General features: G+C 35.0%; 3 protein-coding genes and 1 pseudogene across 4 annotated transcripts in view; 3 read left to right on the plus strand and 1 right to left on the minus strand.

The window, feature by feature from the left end:
* The window catches only part of slc4a5b (solute carrier family 4 member 5b), a gene marked incomplete at its 3' end in the record, with an annotated part of 33,022 nt that extends 29,461 nt beyond the window's left edge, over positions 1–3,561 (plus strand). The window contains exons 24-26 of the mRNA XM_079411342.1: positions 1,562–1,738; positions 3,267–3,321; positions 3,467–3,561. Of these exons, the coding sequence (XP_079267468.1) occupies positions 1,562–1,738; positions 3,267–3,321; positions 3,467–3,561 (327 nt within the window). The remainder of the gene's footprint in view (positions 1–1,561; positions 1,739–3,266; positions 3,322–3,466) is intronic.
* A 1,702-nt stretch (positions 3,562–5,263) lies between these two features.
* Positions 5,264–10,588, plus strand: LOC306866016 (vacuolar protein sorting-associated protein 37B-like). The gene is made up of 4 exons (XM_079410957.1): positions 5,264–5,442; positions 6,922–7,093; positions 8,746–8,816; positions 8,888–10,588. The coding sequence occupies exons 1-4, from the start codon at positions 5,329–5,331 to the stop codon at positions 9,281–9,283; spliced, it is 753 nt and encodes a 250-aa protein (XP_079267083.1). The 5' UTR covers positions 5,264–5,328; the 3' UTR covers positions 9,284–10,588.
* Positions 10,589–10,628: 40 nt separating this feature from the next.
* Positions 10,629–13,369, minus strand: LOC306866246 (tubulin alpha chain, testis-specific-like; annotated as a pseudogene). Its single transcript has 5 exons — positions 13,360–13,369; positions 12,565–12,713; positions 12,273–12,425; positions 11,071–11,588; positions 10,629–10,904 (listed from the first exon to the last, which is right to left on the minus strand). The product of its transcript is annotated as a tubulin alpha chain, testis-specific-like (transcript).
* A 538-nt stretch (positions 13,370–13,907) lies between these two features.
* On the plus strand, positions 13,908–20,475 carry LOC306865676 (SEC14-like protein 2). The gene is made up of 12 exons (XM_079410420.1): positions 13,908–14,044; positions 14,683–14,758; positions 15,601–15,644; positions 16,353–16,415; positions 16,506–16,694; positions 16,990–17,085; positions 18,188–18,248; positions 18,555–18,638; positions 18,737–18,843; positions 19,264–19,403; positions 19,543–19,712; positions 20,004–20,475. Exons 1-12 carry the CDS (start codon positions 13,991–13,993, stop codon positions 20,105–20,107), a joined length of 1,188 nt encoding a protein of 395 aa, XP_079266546.1. The 5' UTR covers positions 13,908–13,990; the 3' UTR covers positions 20,108–20,475.
* The last annotated feature ends 561 nt before the right edge of the window (positions 20,476–21,036 follow it).

Consider the following 21,036-nt stretch of genomic DNA (forward strand, 5'->3'; position numbering starts at 1 on the left):
GTTGCTTTTGTCAGCAAAAATTATGACTAAATATTGTCGTCAACGAACCTTTATCACGAAAACGAGACGAGACGCAACGTAAACGCTGGTCATGTGACAATGACGATAATTAAATGTATAATGCAATATTGCTGACGAATAAAAACGAGACTAAATGTGGTTTACAAAATAAAAACTATGCTAAAATGTCTCTTCATTTTCGTTGAACAAAATGAGACGAAACAAAATGTTATAACGTTATTTCGTCTCGTTTAGTCGCGTTATTATTATTATTTTGCCGTATTTCTGTTTCCTGTGTCTCACTTGAGGGGCTGCATCAGGTTGCGCAGACGCAGGCAACGTCACTTCCTCAAGCCCCACTCACAATATCAACAAACTTTTTATAAAATATATAAAATAATTTGATAAAATAAAGAAAACGATGCGCTTTCTGCCGTCTCGTCTTGAACAGGAGCGCTTCACAAAAATTAACCGAAACCGAAAGATGATAAATATATCTATAGAAAGCTTAATGAAATAAATCAAATCGAAAACAAAAACTCTTTCATTATAATCCATGAAGATGCATTTCTCTCTAAAGGCGCGTCTAATGAGGAGATGGCGAGTCAGGATCATCATCTTCATCTTTGCGAGACGGACTCAGAAAACACTAGTTTATGAGTAAATAATTCAAATATCTCCTTACTATTTCCCCCGGACACATTCATGGTAATTACTTTTGCTGGGGCTTTGCAGCCAGCTTCAGCCGATTGCATGCATTTGAACGCAGAACTCTTCAGCTGCGCTGCTGCGGGACTCTAAACACCGTCGAGTCGCTCTTGACAGTCGACACGGTCTCGTGTTGTTTCCACCAGCGCGGCAATTTTTTTCATCACTAATTGATGGATGTCTAAAATATAAAATTAAGGAGAAGCCTAAAACATGCCCGAGGCCCGGCCCCCGTCTGAACTATGATGTGAAAACTGGCCCATCGGTCGGCGCCGGGATGAAATGCAGGGCTCTAGCGTTCCCCTCGGTAGAAATCACGTTTAAGAGAGAACAATAAAATATAATTTTTATTGACTAAAACTAGACTAAAATGTCATCAGTGTCACCAAATCTAGACGAAAATAGTCATGGATAATTCTGACTAAAATAAGACTAAAATGCTCAGACTTTTAGTTGACTGAAACTAGACTAGACTAAAAAGAGCATGAACGTGACTAAAACTAATAAAGACTAGACTAAAACTAAAATTAAAACAGGCCTCCAAAAACAACACTAATCTAGCATGCATTTTATTTTTAATCTGAAAATGTTTATAGTAATTGAAAATAGCTGAATTTCCATTAAAATAATGTCATAGTGCTAAACCATTTAAAAGATCCTAAAATAGGCTTTAGTTTCTTTAGGCCAAATATTTAATTTTATATGTACTTTTTGTTTTTTATTTAATTGTGGGATAAAATATGATCTGGATTTTTCTTCACCCATTTGTGACTCTCAGCATTATAAGCATTTAATTTTCTTTGCATTTGGATGCCGTTCTCCTGCCCTATTGTCATGTGACTGGTTCCTCCAGATTCTGGGCCTGCTGGTCGTGAGGAAGATGCTGGACCTGATCTTCTCGCAGCATGATCTGGCCTGGCTGGACGACATCCTGCCCGACAAGGACAAGAAGAAGAAGGAGGATGAGAAGAAAAAGAAAGAGAAGAAGAAACCTGGAAAGTCGGAGGAACACAACAACAGTGATGAAGAGGTGAGGTTAGATTACTAATACACTCATGAAGATCTTATCAAGATGTTTGAGTGGGTTGTGATTTAATCTTTAATATTTCTTCTTTTAATTCCACAGTGTTGCTGAAAAGGCACTGTATAACACTTACTACTACTCATGTGTCCCTCCTAATAACCATAGTTGTTGTCATCTTGGCTGAAATGTCTCTGTGTGTAATATGTGGTCATTTGTGCAGCGATGAATGATGTGTTTGCATGAAAATGTTTGTTTATTCAGAGTCCAGAATTAACAATTGGCCTTGGATAAATTAAATTGTTTCTGGCCAGTTGGCTGGTGGTAGGAATTGCAACAAAGTGCATAATTTAAATTCCAGCTCTAATTTTTCATCTAATGTAAGCGCATTAAATCAATTTTTTTTTTTGTGAGAATCAACCTACCAAAGCTAATCTTGGACCCTGGGTACTTACTCTTACAAAACATACACTACTGTTCAAAAGTCACTAAGGCTTTTTAATGTTTTTGAAAGAAGTCTCTTATGCTCACCAAGGCTGCATTTATTTGATCAAAAATACAGTAAAAACATAATTAAATAAATTTAATATTTTGAAATATTATTTTAATTTAAAATAACTGTTTTCTATTATATTTTATATTCTATTATAAATGTTAACACATTTATTTATGACAAAAAATATTCATTAGAATGTATATATACACATATTTATATATTTATATTTACATAATTTATTTAGAAAAAAAAAACTTAATTTATATTTTAACTATTTATTATTAAAATACATTAATTAAAGATATATATAAAAATATATATTTTTAAATATACATATTTTATATATTTGATTTTATTTATATATATATATATATATATATATATATATATATATATATATATATATATATATATATATATATATATATATAATTATTATCAAATAATAAAAAATAATGTAAAAAAAAATGTATATCTTTATATTTTTATGTACTTATAAATTATAAAAATATATAATAATTTAAAGTGTGTGTGTGGGTGTGTGTGTGCATATATATATATATATATATATATAATTAAAATAGTCCTGAATTCGAGTCCCGGCTCACAGACCTTTCCCAATCTCACCCCCCATCTCTCTCCAACTTCACTTACTGTCTAATAACTGTCCTATCATAATAAAAAAAAAATGCCTATATATATATATATATATATATATATATATATATATATATATATATATATATATATATATATATATATATATATATATATATATATATAATTTATTTATTTAAAAAAAAAAAGTAAAATATATATATATTTTAAAAAATTCAGGACTCTTTAATGAACAGAAAGTTCAAAAGAACAGCATTTATTTGAAATAGAAATCTTTAGTAAAATTATAAATGTTTCTAAAGTCACTTTTGATCAATTTAATTTAATGTCTCTTTGCTGAGTAAAAATATTAATTTTTATAAATAAATAAAAACACAGTAGTGCATGCATGTTATCTGTTACACTGGTGTCGTCTTCTCCCAGTCAAAGTATCCCAAAGACTCCCTTCCATCAGTGAAGATTCCTCTGAAGCCAATGAGTGCGTCATGTTGTCCAAACCCTCCTAATTCTGACCCCTCCGCCTAACTGTGAGTACTGGGACCCAAAGGGATGCTGTTCCATGAGCAAATGACTGAACTTTAAACTCATCTTTATATTTTTCTTTCTTATTCGTGTTTGAGTAGGAGTATCACCCTTATTCCTGCACCCCTGTATCCGGGCAGATGACATCCCTTACCCGAACCTGAAGCATCCTGCTGATCAAACACACAAACCATGATGAGATACAAACACAGCATCACTGGCGCTTTCCCAAACACACCAGGCTCACAGATGTATGATATTTTTACGTACTTTACCAACGCAGCGAGTGACGCACGTTTCCAAACCCACATGACCATATTGTGCGTGAGTCATTCAGACCTTGGATCTGACTCAAGATCCTTCAGTTAGATCTAGGCGAGCTGTGCCAGAGTGAACACAAACACTTGCTGCGTGTTAACATCAACACATGATTCAGCTCTATTCACAGAAGACCTGGAAAGAAGCAGAAGAGGTTTCAACTAAGTTTATGATTTTATTATCATATTGTATAAATATATTTGAACTGTATGATATTAAATATGGATTTCATAGAACCTAGTGAGACAAAAGCACAAATAAAATCAATTATAGTTAGAAAAACAGTGTATCTAGTAACTTGGATTAAATTTGTTGTATTACAATTAAAACATATATTCCAAACGTAGATTCTGAGTTCATATTGTAGCATTTTATATTAAAAATCAGAAATGTGTATGTGAGTACTTTGAAATGTTTCCAGACAGTAATAAATGAGTCTTTGTGGTCTGTGAGAACAAAGCACAGGTTTGTTTTATTCAGATTCTGTTCAAATAAAGAATGAAAGAAGCCGGAATATATTTGTATTGTCATTTTTGATTGTCAACTCTTAAATTCCCATGTAGAGATTTACAAGATTTTTTTTTAGACATACAGAATGGTATTCTTTACAGTAAAATACATGTAAAACCTTAAATACATAATTATTTAATTAAAACCTTACAAAAAAGAAAACGCTTTATTTTAAGGTGTCATTGTTTACTTACTATTATAATAACAATAAATCATGCATAATAATTACATGCAGGTAACCCTAATCCTAACCCAAAACATATAGTAAATACATGGAGTTAATTAATATTACTCAGTACTTAAATGTATAATTACACTGTAACAAGGAGACCTTAAAATAAAGTGTAACCAAAAAAATAAATTAAATAAATGTAATAGTTGCAAAAGCAACATTTCCATTAGTTTTCATTAAGTTTTGGAATACTAAAATTAAAGTGATACAGACATTTAAAAAATATACATATGAAAATAACAGAAACGCACAACAAAAATAAAGTAAAATTACAGTGTAAACAGAAAATATAAAAATTGAATTCATCAAAAAGCTATAATAGTACATCAGTGATACTAAAATAACACTGGAGCAATGCTAAAATATCATAGTATTATATTAGCCACCCTTGACATCAAAAGGGAATTTAATTAACTAACTAATTAATAAATTACGAATTTACCAAAATAAAAGTTTTTGTTTACATAATATATGTGTGTTTTGTGTAAATGTATTATGTATATATAAATACACACACATACAGTATATATTTACATGTCTGTATATTTATATAAACATAACATATTTTTCTGAAATATATACATGCATGTGTGTGTATTTATATATACATAATAAATATATACAGTAAGCATACGTATGGATGCGATTAATCGTTTGACAGCACTACATTTTAATTGAAAACAATCAGTAGATAATGTATAACATTATATATTAGTACAATGTATTAACGGAAATATACTGTAAAGATATTAATCCGATTCTATGATTATATAAAAAACATATTTCCTCAATCCTTCTCCATGAATGGCCTCTTGACGTCACGCGCTGATTTGACGGGAATTACTCGACTTCCGGTCGAGGAGCAACACGAGAGTCTTCGGAGAGAGACACAATAACAAAGCCATGGGAGAAATGTCCGGCTTGGAGAACAGACTGCAGTCGTACTCTTCCACACAGCTGCACGGCCTGCTGGAGGACGATGACCAGCTCCGGAGGATGGTCGGGGAGATGGACGAGGTGGGTTTAATCCCGGTGTTATCTTCCTGCTTCAGTGATGGGACGACCTGATATTAAGATAATAACACTTGCTCATTACACGATTTTGGTATTCTTGTAATGATTACAAATTAATGGTATGATCGCCCGTAGCGGCTGACTTACGGAACAAAAAAAATTAAAGTTAAAAAAAACCCAAATGTACAATTTTTCGGTCAAAAATTACCAAATAGTAACGTTACCAGAGGGTTAAGTGTTTTTCAAGGCATTGCAATACGGTTGCTAGGGTATTCCGGCAGTGTTGCTCGGTGCCTCATCCTTAAATATGACTTTTGACTTTGTTGTTTGCCTGTGTTATTGTTTGCCAAAACAAAAAGCTGTAACTGAGGTGGTACCTTTATAAAAGTACAAATGTGACCCAAGACCACAAAACCAGGCTTAAGTGTAAATTTTTCGAAATTGAGATTTCTACATCATCTGAAAGCTGAATAAATAATCTTTCCATTGATGTATGGTTTGTTATGATCGGATAATATTTGGCCGAGATGCAACTATTTGAAAATCAGGAATCTGAGGGTGCAAAAAAATCTAAATATTGAGAAAATCACCTTTAAAAGTTGTTAAAATGAAGTTCTTAGCAATGCATATTACTAATCAGAAATTAAGTTTTGATATATTTACAGTAGGAAATTTACAAAATATCTTCATGGAACATGATCTTTACTTAATATCCTAATGATTTTTGGCATAAAAGAAAAATGGATAATTTTGACCCATACAATATATTGTTGGCTATTGCTACAAATATACCCCAGCGACTTCAGACTGGTTTTGTGCTCCAGGGTCACATATAACAATGCTGATAATACCGTAATATGATTGATTATTAGAGTTAAACCCCACCTAGAGTCTAAAAATGTCAAAAAGTGTAAAAGGTTTTTCTTATTTTCCAAATTGTCATATAATATTGTTCTAATAAGCAAAAATTAATATACTAAATTAATCGTTTTTTATGCTATATTAATGTTTGTTTGTTTTTTGTCAGAATATTTGTGGCCTCTCTCTCTCTCTCTCTCTCTCTCTCTCTCTCTCTATATATATATATATATATATATATATATATATATATATATATATATATATATATTATAAGTGCATATAATTAACTTGGTTTTTAATTTATTGATCGAATTTATTTATTGTCATATTACATAAATTATCGTTTTACTACATTATTTTAGGCCCTTTTAAATGCTTTTTTATGTTTATATATATATATACAAATCATGTGCTCTCTTAAGCAGTACATTTTATTAAATTATATTAAGTTTTATTAAAACACATTTTAAATTTTAGACATAGTTTCATTAAATTATTTGAGGTATTTTAGATGTTTTTTGTTCCTTATTTCATTGTGCATGAGCTGTGTAAATTGCATCGCTGCATAGCTGAAAAGATCCTTGAAGTATGGTTTGTGACTCTGCGCTGTTGCTGTGACAGATGCAGGACATGCAGCAGAATAAAGAGCTGACGATCGCCAGTAACCGCAGCCTGGCGGAGCAGAACCTGAGCCTGCAGCCTGAACTGGACCATCAGAAGATCCAGCTGACCAAACGCTACTGCTGTTTACAAGATCTGCACGAGTCCTACCAGCTCCGCAGGTCCACGCTAGGTCAGATATGAACTTACTCACTCTCACTCTCAAACCATTTTCACCAGTGTTTGTTCAAGTGAGAAATCAATAGATGAAGTGGTGTCTGGGTTTTGCCTTAGTTTTTCTGTTGTTTTCATACTTGCTAATGACTCAAAAGTCCAATAGCGTGCAGGCATTGTACATAATCAACCAATCGTGAAGTGCGAGAAGGTGGGATCTACAGAGAGATTGTCAAATCAATGCAAATACTTGTGTATAAAAGGTATGAGGACTATAGAGAGAACGTCAACATGAAAACAAAACCAAAACCCGGGCATTTTAGGCAGATTAGAAATCTCGACCAAGACATGTCCTGGAAAAAATCACCAAAACAGCAGCTTATTTAAGTGAGGAAGTTAGTGAAGAGAAAACATCCTGCAGCATTTGAGACATGCATGATTTCAGACATTTTTTAAGCATGACCGGAGTATCCAAATACTCATGTAAATTTTCCGGTGTAGACGGGACCACAAAAGAGCACATCTTTCTTTTATCCAAACCTTTTTTGTCTTCCTTCTTTGGTGTAAAACAATAAAGTATCATGGTGAACCTGTTTGGTCACATAATGCTTCCTCTTTATTTCAGTTGCAGCTGATACTGATCATCCCAGGTCAAATCTGCACACAAATATCAGTGTTAAAGGGCTGTATTTTGTGCTTTATATTTATCCTGTTTTCTCCATGATTTATTTTAAGAAATCTTTTATCTTGTGTTGTCAGCGTAATGATTTAGCAGGGCAGATGTTTTGAAAGTGAGTTATCGGGGTCAGTAGGATACAGCAGACAGCTTAGAATTACACTGATATAAAGACTGCTTTAATCGTTTCCCAAAGAAACTCTACACTGATGTAAAGTTATCCACACTATGTAAAACACTCCCTCTATTATTAGACCTGTGCTCTTTTTGGGTTTGTTTGGTCACTATCCGGTACAATGTTTCTATAAAAGCAATGCAAAATGCTCATAGCACCTCATTTTTTAAAGGAATAATTCACCCAAAAATGTACATTTGCTAAAGATTTACTTGCCATCAGACAGTCCAAGATTTAGATAATGGATTTCATCATGGGAAAAGATTTGGAGAAATTAACATTACACCACTTGCTCACTAATGGATCCTCGGCAGTGAATGGGTGCCGTCAGAGAGTTCGAACAGCTTATAAAAACATCCACAGTAATCCACACCACTCCAGTCTATCAGTTAATGTCTTGTGAAACAAAAAGCTGTGCATTTGTAATAAACAAATTCATTAAAGTTTTTCTATTATAAAGACAATAACTGATTGACTGAAGTAGTGTGGATTTTATCAGCTGTTTGGACTCTCATTCTGACGGCACCCATTCACTGCAGAGGATCTATTGGTGAACAAGTGATGTAATGCTAATTTTGTCCAAATCTCTTCTGATGAAGAAACAATCTGACCTACATCTTCAGTGGCCTGAGGGTGAGTACATTTCCTGCAAGTTTTCATTTTTGGGCGAACTGTTCTTTTAACCCATTAAACTGTCCAATTAGAAATGAATGTGTATTAATGGGTCTTTCTACCTGCTAACGTAGTACAACTGGATGACACTGATGAAATATTGAAGTTATTTTGCATGTAATCATGTTTTAAATTGGATCTTTTTCAGGTAACAGTTCACTTGACACATTGTTGGCTCTTTTACAAACCGAGGGAGCCAAGATTGAAGAAAAAACCGAGGTAACAATATTTTCAGAAATCCATAACACTGATTTTTACACAATGTTAAGATTCTCCCACGTGTTTTGTAGAACATGGCCGATTCATTCTTGGATGGATCCTTGCCCCTGGACAGCTTTATTGATGACTACCAGAGCAAGAGGAAGCTGGCACATCTGAGGCGTGTGAAGATCGATAAGCTACAGGAGATGGTGCTGAAGGGTGTTCATCTTCCTCAGGGTTCCTCTAACGATCCTTCACAACCTCAGGAGAACCATAACTCCACCGCACCTTTCCAAATGCTAGCTAATGGTTCTCCAGCTCACGCAAGACCAGCTCCAACATCATCAGCAATGCCTTACAACCCTCAGAGCATCGGTGCTCCTCTGCCAAACATGGTGCCATCATATTCATGTCCATACCCACAAGCACTCCCTCAAGGGCTCGGCGCTGGTCTTCCCCCGCGGGCAGGTTTTATAATGCAGTGATGTTCTTCTGCCTGAACCTTTCCACTAGAATGTGAAATGTCATTTTCCTCCCTTTTTCTTTAGATGCACTTTGATCGTAACAGGTTTGGGTTTCTGCAGGTCCACAAAGAATCTGTGCCCACAGAATTCAGATGTTCAGCAGATTTCGGCTCATTCTCTGCCACTTATATATGTATTGTATCTTGGTATGATTTTTTTTTCATATGTTCAATACAGAAAATGCAGAAAGGTCTACAGATTGCATGTGAACCTGCCTGTTGGTTAACAATATATTAATTTCAGTTTGTTTGCATAACCTAAAATGCTGTAAGATGCATTAAGACTATGATTCAGAATCAAACGTTTTAATCAGAAAGGTAATGTAACAATGGGGGTTTTGCATTTATGTAAATAACCTAATTTAACTGAAAATGTTAAAATAGGTCCTTATGCACATGTAAGACAACTTTACTGTGTACTTTTATATTTTGTGAGGAAACCTTCCTATTGTCAGTGTAACGACAACAGACAATATTGGCATTTTGGATTTCTGGTTTAAAAACTGACCAAAGATGCACTCCAACTGTTCCATGAGCGTGCCAGTGATTTTGAATATAGTGGCTTTGTTGGACTTCATTTTGATTTCATTTAAACATGAAATGAAATGTGGCATTAACAGACCAGCCTGACAGTACGTCTGCTGTAGAAAGACTTTCTTAGTGTTAAGCAGACTTTGGAAAACAGTATAATTATCCTAAACTGAATCAAGCTATCCTTAAACAGCTACCATATTAAAAATAATAGAAATATTATATTATTAAAATAATTCGAACACTGTTTACAACATTACAGATATGTAAAGTGATCTATTTTGGCACTGTATATCTGATGCAGAGAAGTGCAGGTACTTTGATGTAAACACTGTCATGCTGGGTTGTGACAATTCTTGTGCACGTTTTATATGAAGGATGTTATTATGCAAGTCTGTAAAGTTAGAGAGTAAAGTCACTTACTGTATACTGATGTAAGTACAGGTTAAAAGAAATCAAATGTGCCTTGCAACAGAACAAACAAAAAAATGACGATTAATGAAGGAAGCATTTAATCACACCGTCGCTGTGCTTTGAAAAATCTTCGAAGCCATCTACAACTTTCTGTTTCTGAAGACAATTTATGGTGCAGAATCCTTCTGAACTGTTTTATCTGTAAGTGTGGTAACCTGTAACACTCCTGATGTAAGGTACTGTACATTGTAGCTGTTTGATTAGTGGCTATCGGTTACTAGATTTTTTTTAATGCTGATTAATAAATGCCTAAAAGACTACCAAAAGTGAAATGTCAATATTTATTATAATATCAAGTAATATCACATTTCTTCTTCTTCCTCTTCATCTTCTCCTTCGGGAGTGTCGACCTCCACCTCTTCATAATCTTTCTCGAGAGCGGCTAAATCTTCACGGGCCTCCGTAAACTCGCCCTCTTCCATACCTTCTCCGACGTACCAGTGCACGAAGCCTCTCTTCGCGTACATTAGATCAAACTTGTGATCCAGACGGGCCCAGGCCTCAGCGATGGCTGTGGTGTTGCTCAACATGCAGACTGCCCTTTGAACTTTGGCCAGATCGTCTCCTGGAACTACAACCTGAATATAGTAAAAATTAAAACATCTTTTCACACCTAACAACTCGTGCAAATATTTACAAACATTACTATTGCATGCTATGTTACAGCATTGTTCCACTTGTACTAGTTTGCTATATATTGCTATGTTAATTTAGTTTTCAGTCCAATGTAGAACACAGGCTGACCTTGAACCCTGTGGGACACCAGTCAACAAACTGAATGGTCCTCTTGGTCTTTATGCTTCCAATGGCAGCATTGACATCCTTTGGAACCACGTCTCTACGGTACAGCATACAGCAAGCCATGTACTTCCCATGCCGTGGGTTGCACTTCACCATCTGATTGGCTGGCTGAAAGCAGGCGTTGGTGATTTCCATGACGGACAGCTGCTTGTGGTACGCCTTCTCGGCGGAGATCACTGGGGCGTGCGTGACCAGAGGGAAGTGGATGTGAGGGTATGGCACCAGGTTGGTTTCAGATGGACGTTGAGCGCTCCGTCGAAGCGCAGGGAGGCGGTGATCGATGACACGATCTGGCCAATGAGGCGGTTGAGGTTGGTGTATGTGGCCCGCTCTATGTCCAGGTTGTTTCGGCAGATATCATAGATGGCCTCGTTGTCCACCATAAAAGCGCAGTCCGAGTGCTCGAGGGTGGTGTGTGTGGTCAGAATTGAATTGTAGGGCTCTACCACTGCGGTGGAAACCTGAAGATGACGCCAATAGTAAACAGTTTGAAGTACTTGTAATGTTTTTCATAATCCATTAGACTGAAATTTTGAGGTTCTTGAATGTGTTCCAGGTGGTTTCCAAGATATTGCCCATTTTATAATATTTTTCATTTAATACATTATTTAAGTGAAGCTTTGTACCATTCTGATGAAGTAAAATTTTTTATGTGTTAAAGCAGGGGTGTCCAAACTCGGTCCTGGAGGGCCGGTGCCCTGCAAAGTTTAGCTCCAACTTGCCACAACACACCTGCCTGGAAGTTTCTAGTATGCTTAGTAAGAGCTTGATTAGCTTCAGGTGTGTTTTAATTAGGGTTAGAGTTAAACTCTGCAGGACACTGGCCCTCCAGGACCGAGTTTGGACACCCCTTTTTTTTACATTTTTTCAACCTTGTAATTTTTAATCAAACTGTCATAGCTCAATCTTCCGGTCTAACAACAGACTTCTCTCTGGTGATGTATTGCCAGTCTTTTCCAGTCGTTTAGTTTGCTTGAACTCCACCCTATCTGCTGATGGATTAAGCAAATTACCCGCCCAACATTTTTCCCTTATGGATGATCCATTTCTCTTAGATGTACATCACAACACGTAAGAAAAGATCTGTCACTACTTCTGTCTCATCGTGACTTTAAAGTGAAGGAACCTGAATAAAAATGTGGTACCTGAGGTGCAGGGTAAACAGCAAACTCAAGCTTGGCTTTCTTGCCATGGTCAAAGGACAGCCTCTCCATCAACAGTGAAGCAAAGCCTGAACCAGTTCCAGCAACAAAACTGTGGAAGATGAGGAATCCTTGTAGTCCAGTGCACTGGTCGCACTAAATAAAATAAATAAAAAAAGATACAAACTGTTAATCAAAAAACTATTAAATAAAAAAAATAAAAAACTATCAATAAATCTATAAGAAACATAATTGCAAGAAAACCTGCCTATCTAAATAGAGAAAAATGTCTTACCAGTTTGCGAACACGATCAATTACCACGTCTACTATTTCTTTGCCAATGGTGTAATGGCCTCTGGCGTAATTGTTGGCAGCATCCTCCTTCCCAGTTATCAGCTGCTCTGGGTGAAACAGCTGTCTGTATGTTCCAGTTCGAACCTCATCTGAATGAGAAAAAATATGAGTAAAAAAAAAACAGGAACTGATTGAATGGCACAGGGGTACAAAAATTAATTAAAGCTATTAATACATTTTTGTTAATTGAAATAAAGCTGGAATAAAATTATAGATAAAAATTAAACAAAAATTTGAAATGTTGCCTTAACTTGAAAACTGAAACAGAACTAAAACCGAGATAAAATAAATCAAACCTAAATAATAGAAATATTTAAAACATAAATAAATAAAATCAATTAAAAATAAATTAAAGTTAAATTAAAGTTCACATCTAGCCAAGTCCAGTTCAAATCCCCGGATGTGTTCTTGATCCGCCCCTTTTACCGAGGATGCATCGAGAGGTGACTTGTGCGGACTTGATACGGGCCATAACCCAGAATTCAGTTCGTCCTCCCGTCCTCGAGAGTTCGTTCTTCTGAGTCGAACTTGGCAAGTCCAAACTCGAAAGGACGGAAGTCCAGACTCTGCGAACTTGGTATTGAGAAACGGCCTCACACTACAGAAAAACATTATATCACATTAATGACACTTTATAATATCTTATTTGTGCCTGCTCCTTTAATTTGTTCACTAAATTTATAATAATAAGCTTATACATCTGAAAAAATAAGTTCAGCTTTTTCAGATACTGACAAATTACCATTTTATAGGAATATTTTAGAGGTGATTAATGTAAACGTGTTTATGCTGTAAATTAATTTAATTTTACTTTATATTTTCTCCTAACTTAGCTGCTTTGAAATGTCTGCCGATATTGTTTTTTGAAAGTAATTAGAAGGTTTTTATATGTTAGTGAAATCTGACCCCGCCCACCTTTTCGGTTATTGGCTTATTTCTGAAACTAATTATAATATAAATGTCAATCGCTTGTTAGAGCATTATTTTTGATCCACATATTAAATATTTGAATATAATCCTAATATAATGAAATTTAAAATGATGATAAATCGAAATATTTTGTTGATGTGTTTACCAGTACTGCCAAATTATTAATGTTAAATATGTTTATAAATAAATTGCCGTGCAAAAAAAAAAAAAATAGTACCTTAATCGTCCGGATATTTCACGGATGTAACCAGCTGTTGTAGTGCATGATTGCAGAACAATGTCAAGGATTTGTTGTCATGCATCGTTTCAGAATGACGCTTTATCTTTATCTTAATGCCTTGTCTTTACATCAGCGCGCGCGTCTCTGGTGACCGGTATATATATCAGGTGCATGAGCGCGAGAACTTAAAGCAGAGGTGTGTTTGATGCTGCTAACATGAGCGGACGAGTAGGAGACCTCAATCCCAAACAAACTGAGGCTTTAGCTCAGGCAAGTAAATGCAAAAAATCAATTTTTTATTCCTGAGTATCAGGATATTATGATATATTTTGAGTGTCATTAATAGTTTCGTTTAAGACTCATAACTGTTTACTTATTAGTTTCAATATAAAATACCATACAAACAACCGCTCAAAGGTTTGGGGTCAGTAAGTTTATTTATTTATTTATTTATAGAAATTAATACTTTTATTCAGCAAGGATGTATTCAAATTTTCAAAAGTGACAGTACAGATATTTATAAAATTACATAAGATGTCTATTTCAAATAAATGTTGTTGTTTTGATCGTTCTGATCATTAAAGATTCAACAAAATATTATGGCAGGAACTGCTAATAAATGTTACTTGATCAGCAAATCAGCATATTAGAATGGTTTCTGAAGGATCATGTGACTCTGAGTAATGGTGCTGAAAGTTAAATTATAATAATACTTCACGACATCACTGTTTTTACTGTATATTTTTACTGTAGCTTTGATACTTTTTTATTTTTCAAAAAACATAAAGACCCCAGACTTTGAACAGTGGTATATCCTTATATTAAAATGTGATATTGCATGCAAAACCAATCTTCAGAGTTAACCACATTCCTGTCAAAAGATTTGTTTATATAATTTGTTTAATTAGTTTCGGGAGAAAATAGCAGATGTGTTGGATCAACTGCCCAATCAAACTGACCATTATCTGCTCCGGTGGCTCAGAGGTGAGAATGGATTTTAAAATCTAATAAAACAAACATCAGAGTAACGGGAAACAACACGGTTGTCATAAACTGTCCTTATCTGGGAATTAGATTTTTGTAACTTATGTATGAATGAAGTGAAGCCTGCTAAAGTCCTTGCCATTAAATTATCTCTGACTCTGACTGAATGGTCATGCTCTATGGGTGACCTTTTGACCCCACGAACCTGTGTGTTGATTAACAGACTGCCAAATCTACAGTAATCTTCAGCAAACACTTGCGATTATATGGAGTATGCAAGTACTCTTCCACGAAACAAAAAATATATTTCTGAGATGTATTTAGTTTTTGCATGTGCGATTGCTTCATCTTAACCAGTTTTATCTAGAAATCAATATTGTATGTTGAGACAGAACATCCCAAAACCATCTGTTGACTTTACTTTTTGAGAGAGAAGTTCGTTAGTGTTTATCTCTCTTCACCTTGTGATTTTTGACCGTTCCAGAATTATTTACTCTCACCCTTTGCACTACATTATTGTATAATATCTTAAAGTCCTCATCTGCATTTAGCCTTTAATTGTGATTCATCTGGGAAAGAGCAGCATTTGTTTTACATATTTTGCCTATTTTCCATTTAAATAAAAGAATCGAGACTGTGGAGTAATGCAGTTTACTTTAAAAATGATTTTATAGGAGTGTATTTTACAAAACAAAAAAACTATTTCAGTCGTTCTAGCTCAAAATTTCATATTTATTTCAATGTGTTACTTGCCATTTGACATTTTCTAGTCATTTCTGAAACTGTTTTAGTGTAGATTATATAAAATACATTTTAAGTTTGCTTTTATATCTTGTTTGCAGCTAGAAGCTTCAATGTCCCAAAATCTGAAGCAATGATTAGAAAGGTAGTATCACAGCTTAAATTAATTTACAAACACTTTAAACACCCGAGGCTATATTACAGAAACATCCTAACTCAAAATCCTATCATATTTCTTTAGTAAAAAAATGGTGCTATAGCACTAAAAGTGGTTCTTGGCTCATCATCATAGGGGAACCACTTTTGGTGCTATATAGCACCATATCTTTAAAGGTGCTATACAGCATCTTTGTCAAATGGTGCTATGTAGAACCATAAGAGGTGCCATATTGCATTGTATTTCTTCATCAAAAATGGTGCTAAACAGCACCAACAGTGGTTCTTTGGCTCATAAAGAACCTTTAAAGGGGCTTAACAGGTTCTTATACAGCAGTGGTGCTATATAGCACCTTAATCACCCTAAAGAACCGCTGAAGAACCATACAGGAGCTTAACAGGTTCTGGCAGCGGTGCTATATAGCCCCTCAGTCATGCCAAAGAACCGCTGAAGAACCACTGAAGCACCAAGAAATGGTTTCCCTATGAGTACGAGCCAAAGAACCACTTTTAGTGCTATATAGCACCCTTTTTTTAGAGTGTGATAATTTCACTTAGGAAATATATAATTATTTTACAATATAAAATAGGACATTTCTGTAATACAGCCACTTTGAATAATGCATGTAAGAAACCAAATTAAACCAGAAGTTTTTTCCTCATTTGCCTTACATATATCAATATGTTTGTACTCCAGCATCTGGAGTTTCGCAAGCATATGAGAGTAGACACCATCATTGATGACTGGAAGCCACCTGAGGTATATCAGGACAGTTCAACTAAAATATTATCATGATCTCAAAATGAAAATTGCCTTGCTAATAAACTTGTATTGTTTTTCTCCGTCCAGGTCATTGAGCGCTATGTGGCAGGGGGATTGTGTGGCTATGATCGTGAAGGAAGTCCCGTCTGGTACGATATCATCGGCCCTCTTGATCCAAAGGGCCTTTTACTGTCGGCTAGCAAACAAGACTGCCTGAGGACCAAAGTCAGAGACGCTGAACTTCTACGACAAGAGTGTGAGAAGCAGTCTAAAAAGGTACAGTCTGTCAAATCAAGACCAAATGACTAAGAATACACTCTGAAAACTGTGACTTTATTTTCTGTGCTCTAAAAAAATAAAGGTTCTCTATTGGCATCTGTGGATCCATCAAGAAGCTTTCCATTACACTTTTATGGCATCGCTGCAAAAAGCTCCTTTTGGAACCTTTATTTTTAAAAGTGTAATAACGTGATATTTTATTATTTGAACATTCAAATCTGCTTCCCATCTGCAGTTATGAGGATTATGTCTGTGTTTTTTTTTATTGTTTTTGGGTGATCTTATTCATCAGCTTGGCAAATATATTGAATCAATCACCATCATTTATGACTGTGAGGGGCTTGGCATGAAACATCTTTGGAAGCCTGCTGTTGAGCTGTATGGTGAGGTAGGACCATGATGCTTTCAGTATAGCTTAGTCCTTTTGAAGTCCAAAAATAATAAGATACATCCTTTTAATGTTACTATGATTAATTGTTTGTATTTTTACTGTGACCTAGCCACATGCTCATACACATAGAGCTTTGGTGTGTGAGCTTAAATCTTTCTTGTTATTTGCCGGTCAGTAAGTTTAGTATATAAATAAATAATAAATTTATCACAAATTATTTTTGTTTAATAAATAGTTCTCCCCAAAATTGTACTCACTCATCCAGGATGGACATGAATTTGTTTATTCATTGTAACAGATTTAGAGAAATTTTCACATAACTTGTTCACCAATGGATGCTCTGCAGTGAATGGGTGCCGTCAGAATAAGAGTCCAAACAGCTGATAAAAACATCATAATAATCCACACCACTCCAGTTTATCAAGTAACATCTTGTGAAGTGAAAAGCTGCATGTTTGCCTTATACTGTTATTTATTTATTTTACTGACTAAATTACAAGTCCATAATATATAATGTTGCTTTCGTCAGTGAAAATGTCATCTCATCCGAATCAGGAGAGAAATATGCACAGATCAAGCACTGTTTATAAGTGAAAACAGTCCAAAACAGTTCAACAAATATGTGGTGTATTTTGATGTGAGAGGACAACAGGGAGGACTTTTGCACTGGAGGAAGTGTTATTATGGATTATGGCTCAAAGTGATGGTTTACAGTTAAAAATGCCTTAATGATAGATTTGTTTCTTACAAACATGCAGCTTTTCACTTCTCCAGATGTTAACTGATGGACTGGAGTGGTGTGGATTATTGTGATGTTTTTATCAGCTGTTTGGACTCTCATTCTGACGGCACCCATTCACTGCAGAGCATCCATTGATGAGCAAGTGACGTAATGCTCAATTTCTCCAAAACTGTTCTGATTAAGAAACAACTCATCTACATCTTGGATGATTCAAGGGTGAGTAAACTGTCAGCAAATTTTAATTTTGGGGTGAAATATTCCTTTTTACATTTGTAGCACATGCCTTACTGTCTTTCTTCAAATGTCAAATTAAATATAATGTTTAAAATTGTTTTATTGGGATATTTCCCCCTACAGATTCTGACTATGTTTGAAGAGAACTATCCAGAGAACCTAAAAAAGGTGCTTTTAATCAAAGGTGAGTAATTACATTTACATTTATTCATTTAGCTGACGCTTTTATCCAAAGCGACTTACAATTGCTATATATGTCAGAGGTCGCACGCCTCTGGAGCAACTAGGGGTTAAGTGTCTTGCTCAGGGACACATTGGTGTCTCACAGTGGATTCGAACCCGGGTCTCTCACACCAAAGGCATGTGTCTTATCCACTGCGCCATCACCACCACCACACAATTGTTGCACCAGTCAAATTACATCAGGATAATATTGTTTGAAACTACACTGTTTTGAATTCTTTTAATGATAAAATTCTTCTTTCTACAGCCCCTAAACTCTTCCCTATTGCATATAACTTGGTCAAACACTTCTTGCGTGAGGAAACAAGACAGAAGATCGCTGTGCTGGGTTGTAAGTTGTCTCATTAGTGCAAACATCACTACTGTTGACTTTGGTGTGTAACACATCTTGCATAAATGACTATTTCTCTTGTGATCTCCACCTTCAAGCCAACTGGAAGGAGGTCTTGAGGAACTATGTGGATGCAGATCAGTTACCTGCTGTTTATGGGGGATCCATGACTGATCCTGATGGAAACCCTCTCTGCAAGACCATGGTGAGGTTTACTAGTGAACAGGAGGATAACATACCCTACCATTCAGGTTTGGGTTCAGTAGATCACAGTTGAAGTGTATCATGGTTCCCACAAAAATATTATTCAGCACAACTGTTTTCAACATTGATAATAAGAATTTGGTCTTTAGCAGCAAATCAGAATATTACAATGATTTCTGAAGGATCGTTTGACACTAAAAGAGTGGAGTAATGATGCAGTTAATTCAGCTTTGCATCACAGAAATAAATTACATTTATAACATTTCACAATTTTATTGGTTTTACTGTATTTATGATCAAATAAATGCAGCCTTGGTGAGTCTTCTTTCAAAAAAACATTCAAAAGTCTTACTGACCACAAACTTTTGAACTGTACTGTACTGAACTTGAACTGTTTACTCATCTGACGTCTTCCTCTCAGTTACGTTATGGTGGTGTAGTGCCGAAGTCGTACTATGTGCGGGACTCTGTCAAAGTGAAGTATGACCAGTGCATCACTATTAGCCGTGGCTCCTCGTACCTGCTAGATTATGAGGTGCTCTTTCCGAACTGCGTACTACGGTAAATGCCATATGTTAAGTGCTAATTGTTATGCATTATTGTTTAGCAAAATAGCATGCAATATATTTCATATGTATGCTACTATTGCATTTTTCTTTTGTGGTTAAACTAATAATACATTGTTTTTTTCTCAATCTAGATGGCAGTTTGCGAGCGAGGGGTCTGATATCGGTTTTGGACTTTTCCTGAAGACGAAAGGGAATGAGACGAAGAAAGTGGAAGCCATGCAGGCAATACTGCCTACCGAACGTTACAATTCCCACCTAGTTCCAGAGGATGGATCCTACACCTGTGAGGAACCAGGCATCTGTGCGTTTGTTTTGAATCTGACATTTGAGTTTTTTACGGAAGCTGGTTTCCACCATGGAATAAAATCATTGTGTCCGTTTATCTTACAATTCAGACTTTTTTCTCTAAATTCGGAGAATTGTGAAATATGTGTGAGATTTAAAAAAAAGTCTGAATTGTGAGATAAAAAGTTGCAATTACCTTTTTATGTCTTTATCCTGTAGGGGAAATAAGCTTCCATAGTTTTTGGTGCTAAATAATTCTAATTATTGATTATTATTTATACTGATAACAATGTCTTTTTCTCTGTAGATGTGGTCCGGTTTGACAACACTTACAGTGTGCTACATTCAAAGAAGATCAGCTTCACTGTGGATGTGCTTCTACCTGAAGGACATACAGGAAAACAGGCATAAACTCGACTGGAATCAGACTTTAACCATTAGCATTAGATAAGATTACTCATGTCCTTACATCATGGACTTTGAGCACACAGGAACTACTAGATAAGTGTTTTTTTAATCTCAAAGTTTTTAGATAATTATTCTCTCTGTAAACAAATTGCTATAGATAATGTGAATATAGACTAGTGAGAATATCTTTCAATGAATATGACATAGTGCAACTTACTCATGTCAACGCATGTAATGGGTAAATCCTTCAGTAATAGCAAGATTATATTAATCCTTGTAATATTTAGTTGTTGAAAACCACTTCTATAATTTTTTTAATGTGCACATAATTACGCACTACTCTGAGAATAAAATGCATTTAAGAAAACACACTATGTTGATGAATTGATGTTTATTTGTAACACTAGAGGACGCACTTGCATCACATTTTACAACGCAGTGATGGTCAACACACACAATGACACTGATTTTACACGCATGTATTACATTATGGCAGCTTATTGCAGTTGATTTAAATTATTTTCATTACTATTTAAAAATAATTATATTATTTATTCTACTGCTTTTAATTTATACTGATAATAAATAAATACTCATAATTATTTAAGTGCTATAGCAAAGGAATTGCGGTTGAAATGTGTTTGTCATCAGAAATGATTATGATCTTATTAAAAGAAATCTTATTAAATAATTTATTCTATATTCTTTCTTTCTTTTTTACCATTTAATTTTGTGATGAAATTCACCTGTGTGCTGAAGGGAAGGGGACAAGGCTCGTGCTATTATATAATAACTCCACGCGCTACAACACTGTGCCGCGAGCAAAAAAATTAATCAAGACGGCAGAAAAATCTAATCGTAAAAATGTTAGATGCTTAAACTAATTACCACAATTTATCCTAAATAACTACTACCTTGAGACGTTTATCTTT

This window comes from Barbus barbus (assembly GCF_936440315.1).
Source record: "Barbus barbus genome assembly, chromosome: 47".
NCBI lineage: Eukaryota > Metazoa > Chordata > Actinopteri > Cypriniformes > Cyprinidae > Barbus > Barbus barbus.

Bases quoted from the DNA above. Each gene is read 5' to 3' on its own strand.
- LOC306866016 (XM_079410957.1), top strand. From the start codon at position 5,329: ATGGGAGAAATGTCCGGCTTGGAGAACAGACTGCAGTCGTACTCTTCC. The intron at 5,443-6,921 runs GTGGGTTTAATC...TTGCTGTGACAG, and splicing joins TGGTCGGGGAGATGGACGAG to ATGCAGGACATGCAGCAGAA. The intron at 7,094-8,745 runs GTCAGATATGAA...GATCTTTTTCAG, and splicing joins GCTCCGCAGGTCCACGCTAG to GTAACAGTTCACTTGACACA.
- LOC306865676 (XM_079410420.1), top strand. From the start codon at position 13,991: ATGAGCGGACGAGTAGGAGACCTCAATCCCAAACAAACTGAGGCTTTA. The intron at 16,416-16,505 runs GTATATCAGGAC...TTCTCCGTCCAG, and splicing joins ATGACTGGAAGCCACCTGAG to GTCATTGAGCGCTATGTGGC. The intron at 18,844-19,263 runs GTGAGGTTTACT...TCTTCCTCTCAG, and splicing joins ACCCTCTCTGCAAGACCATG to TTACGTTATGGTGGTGTAGT.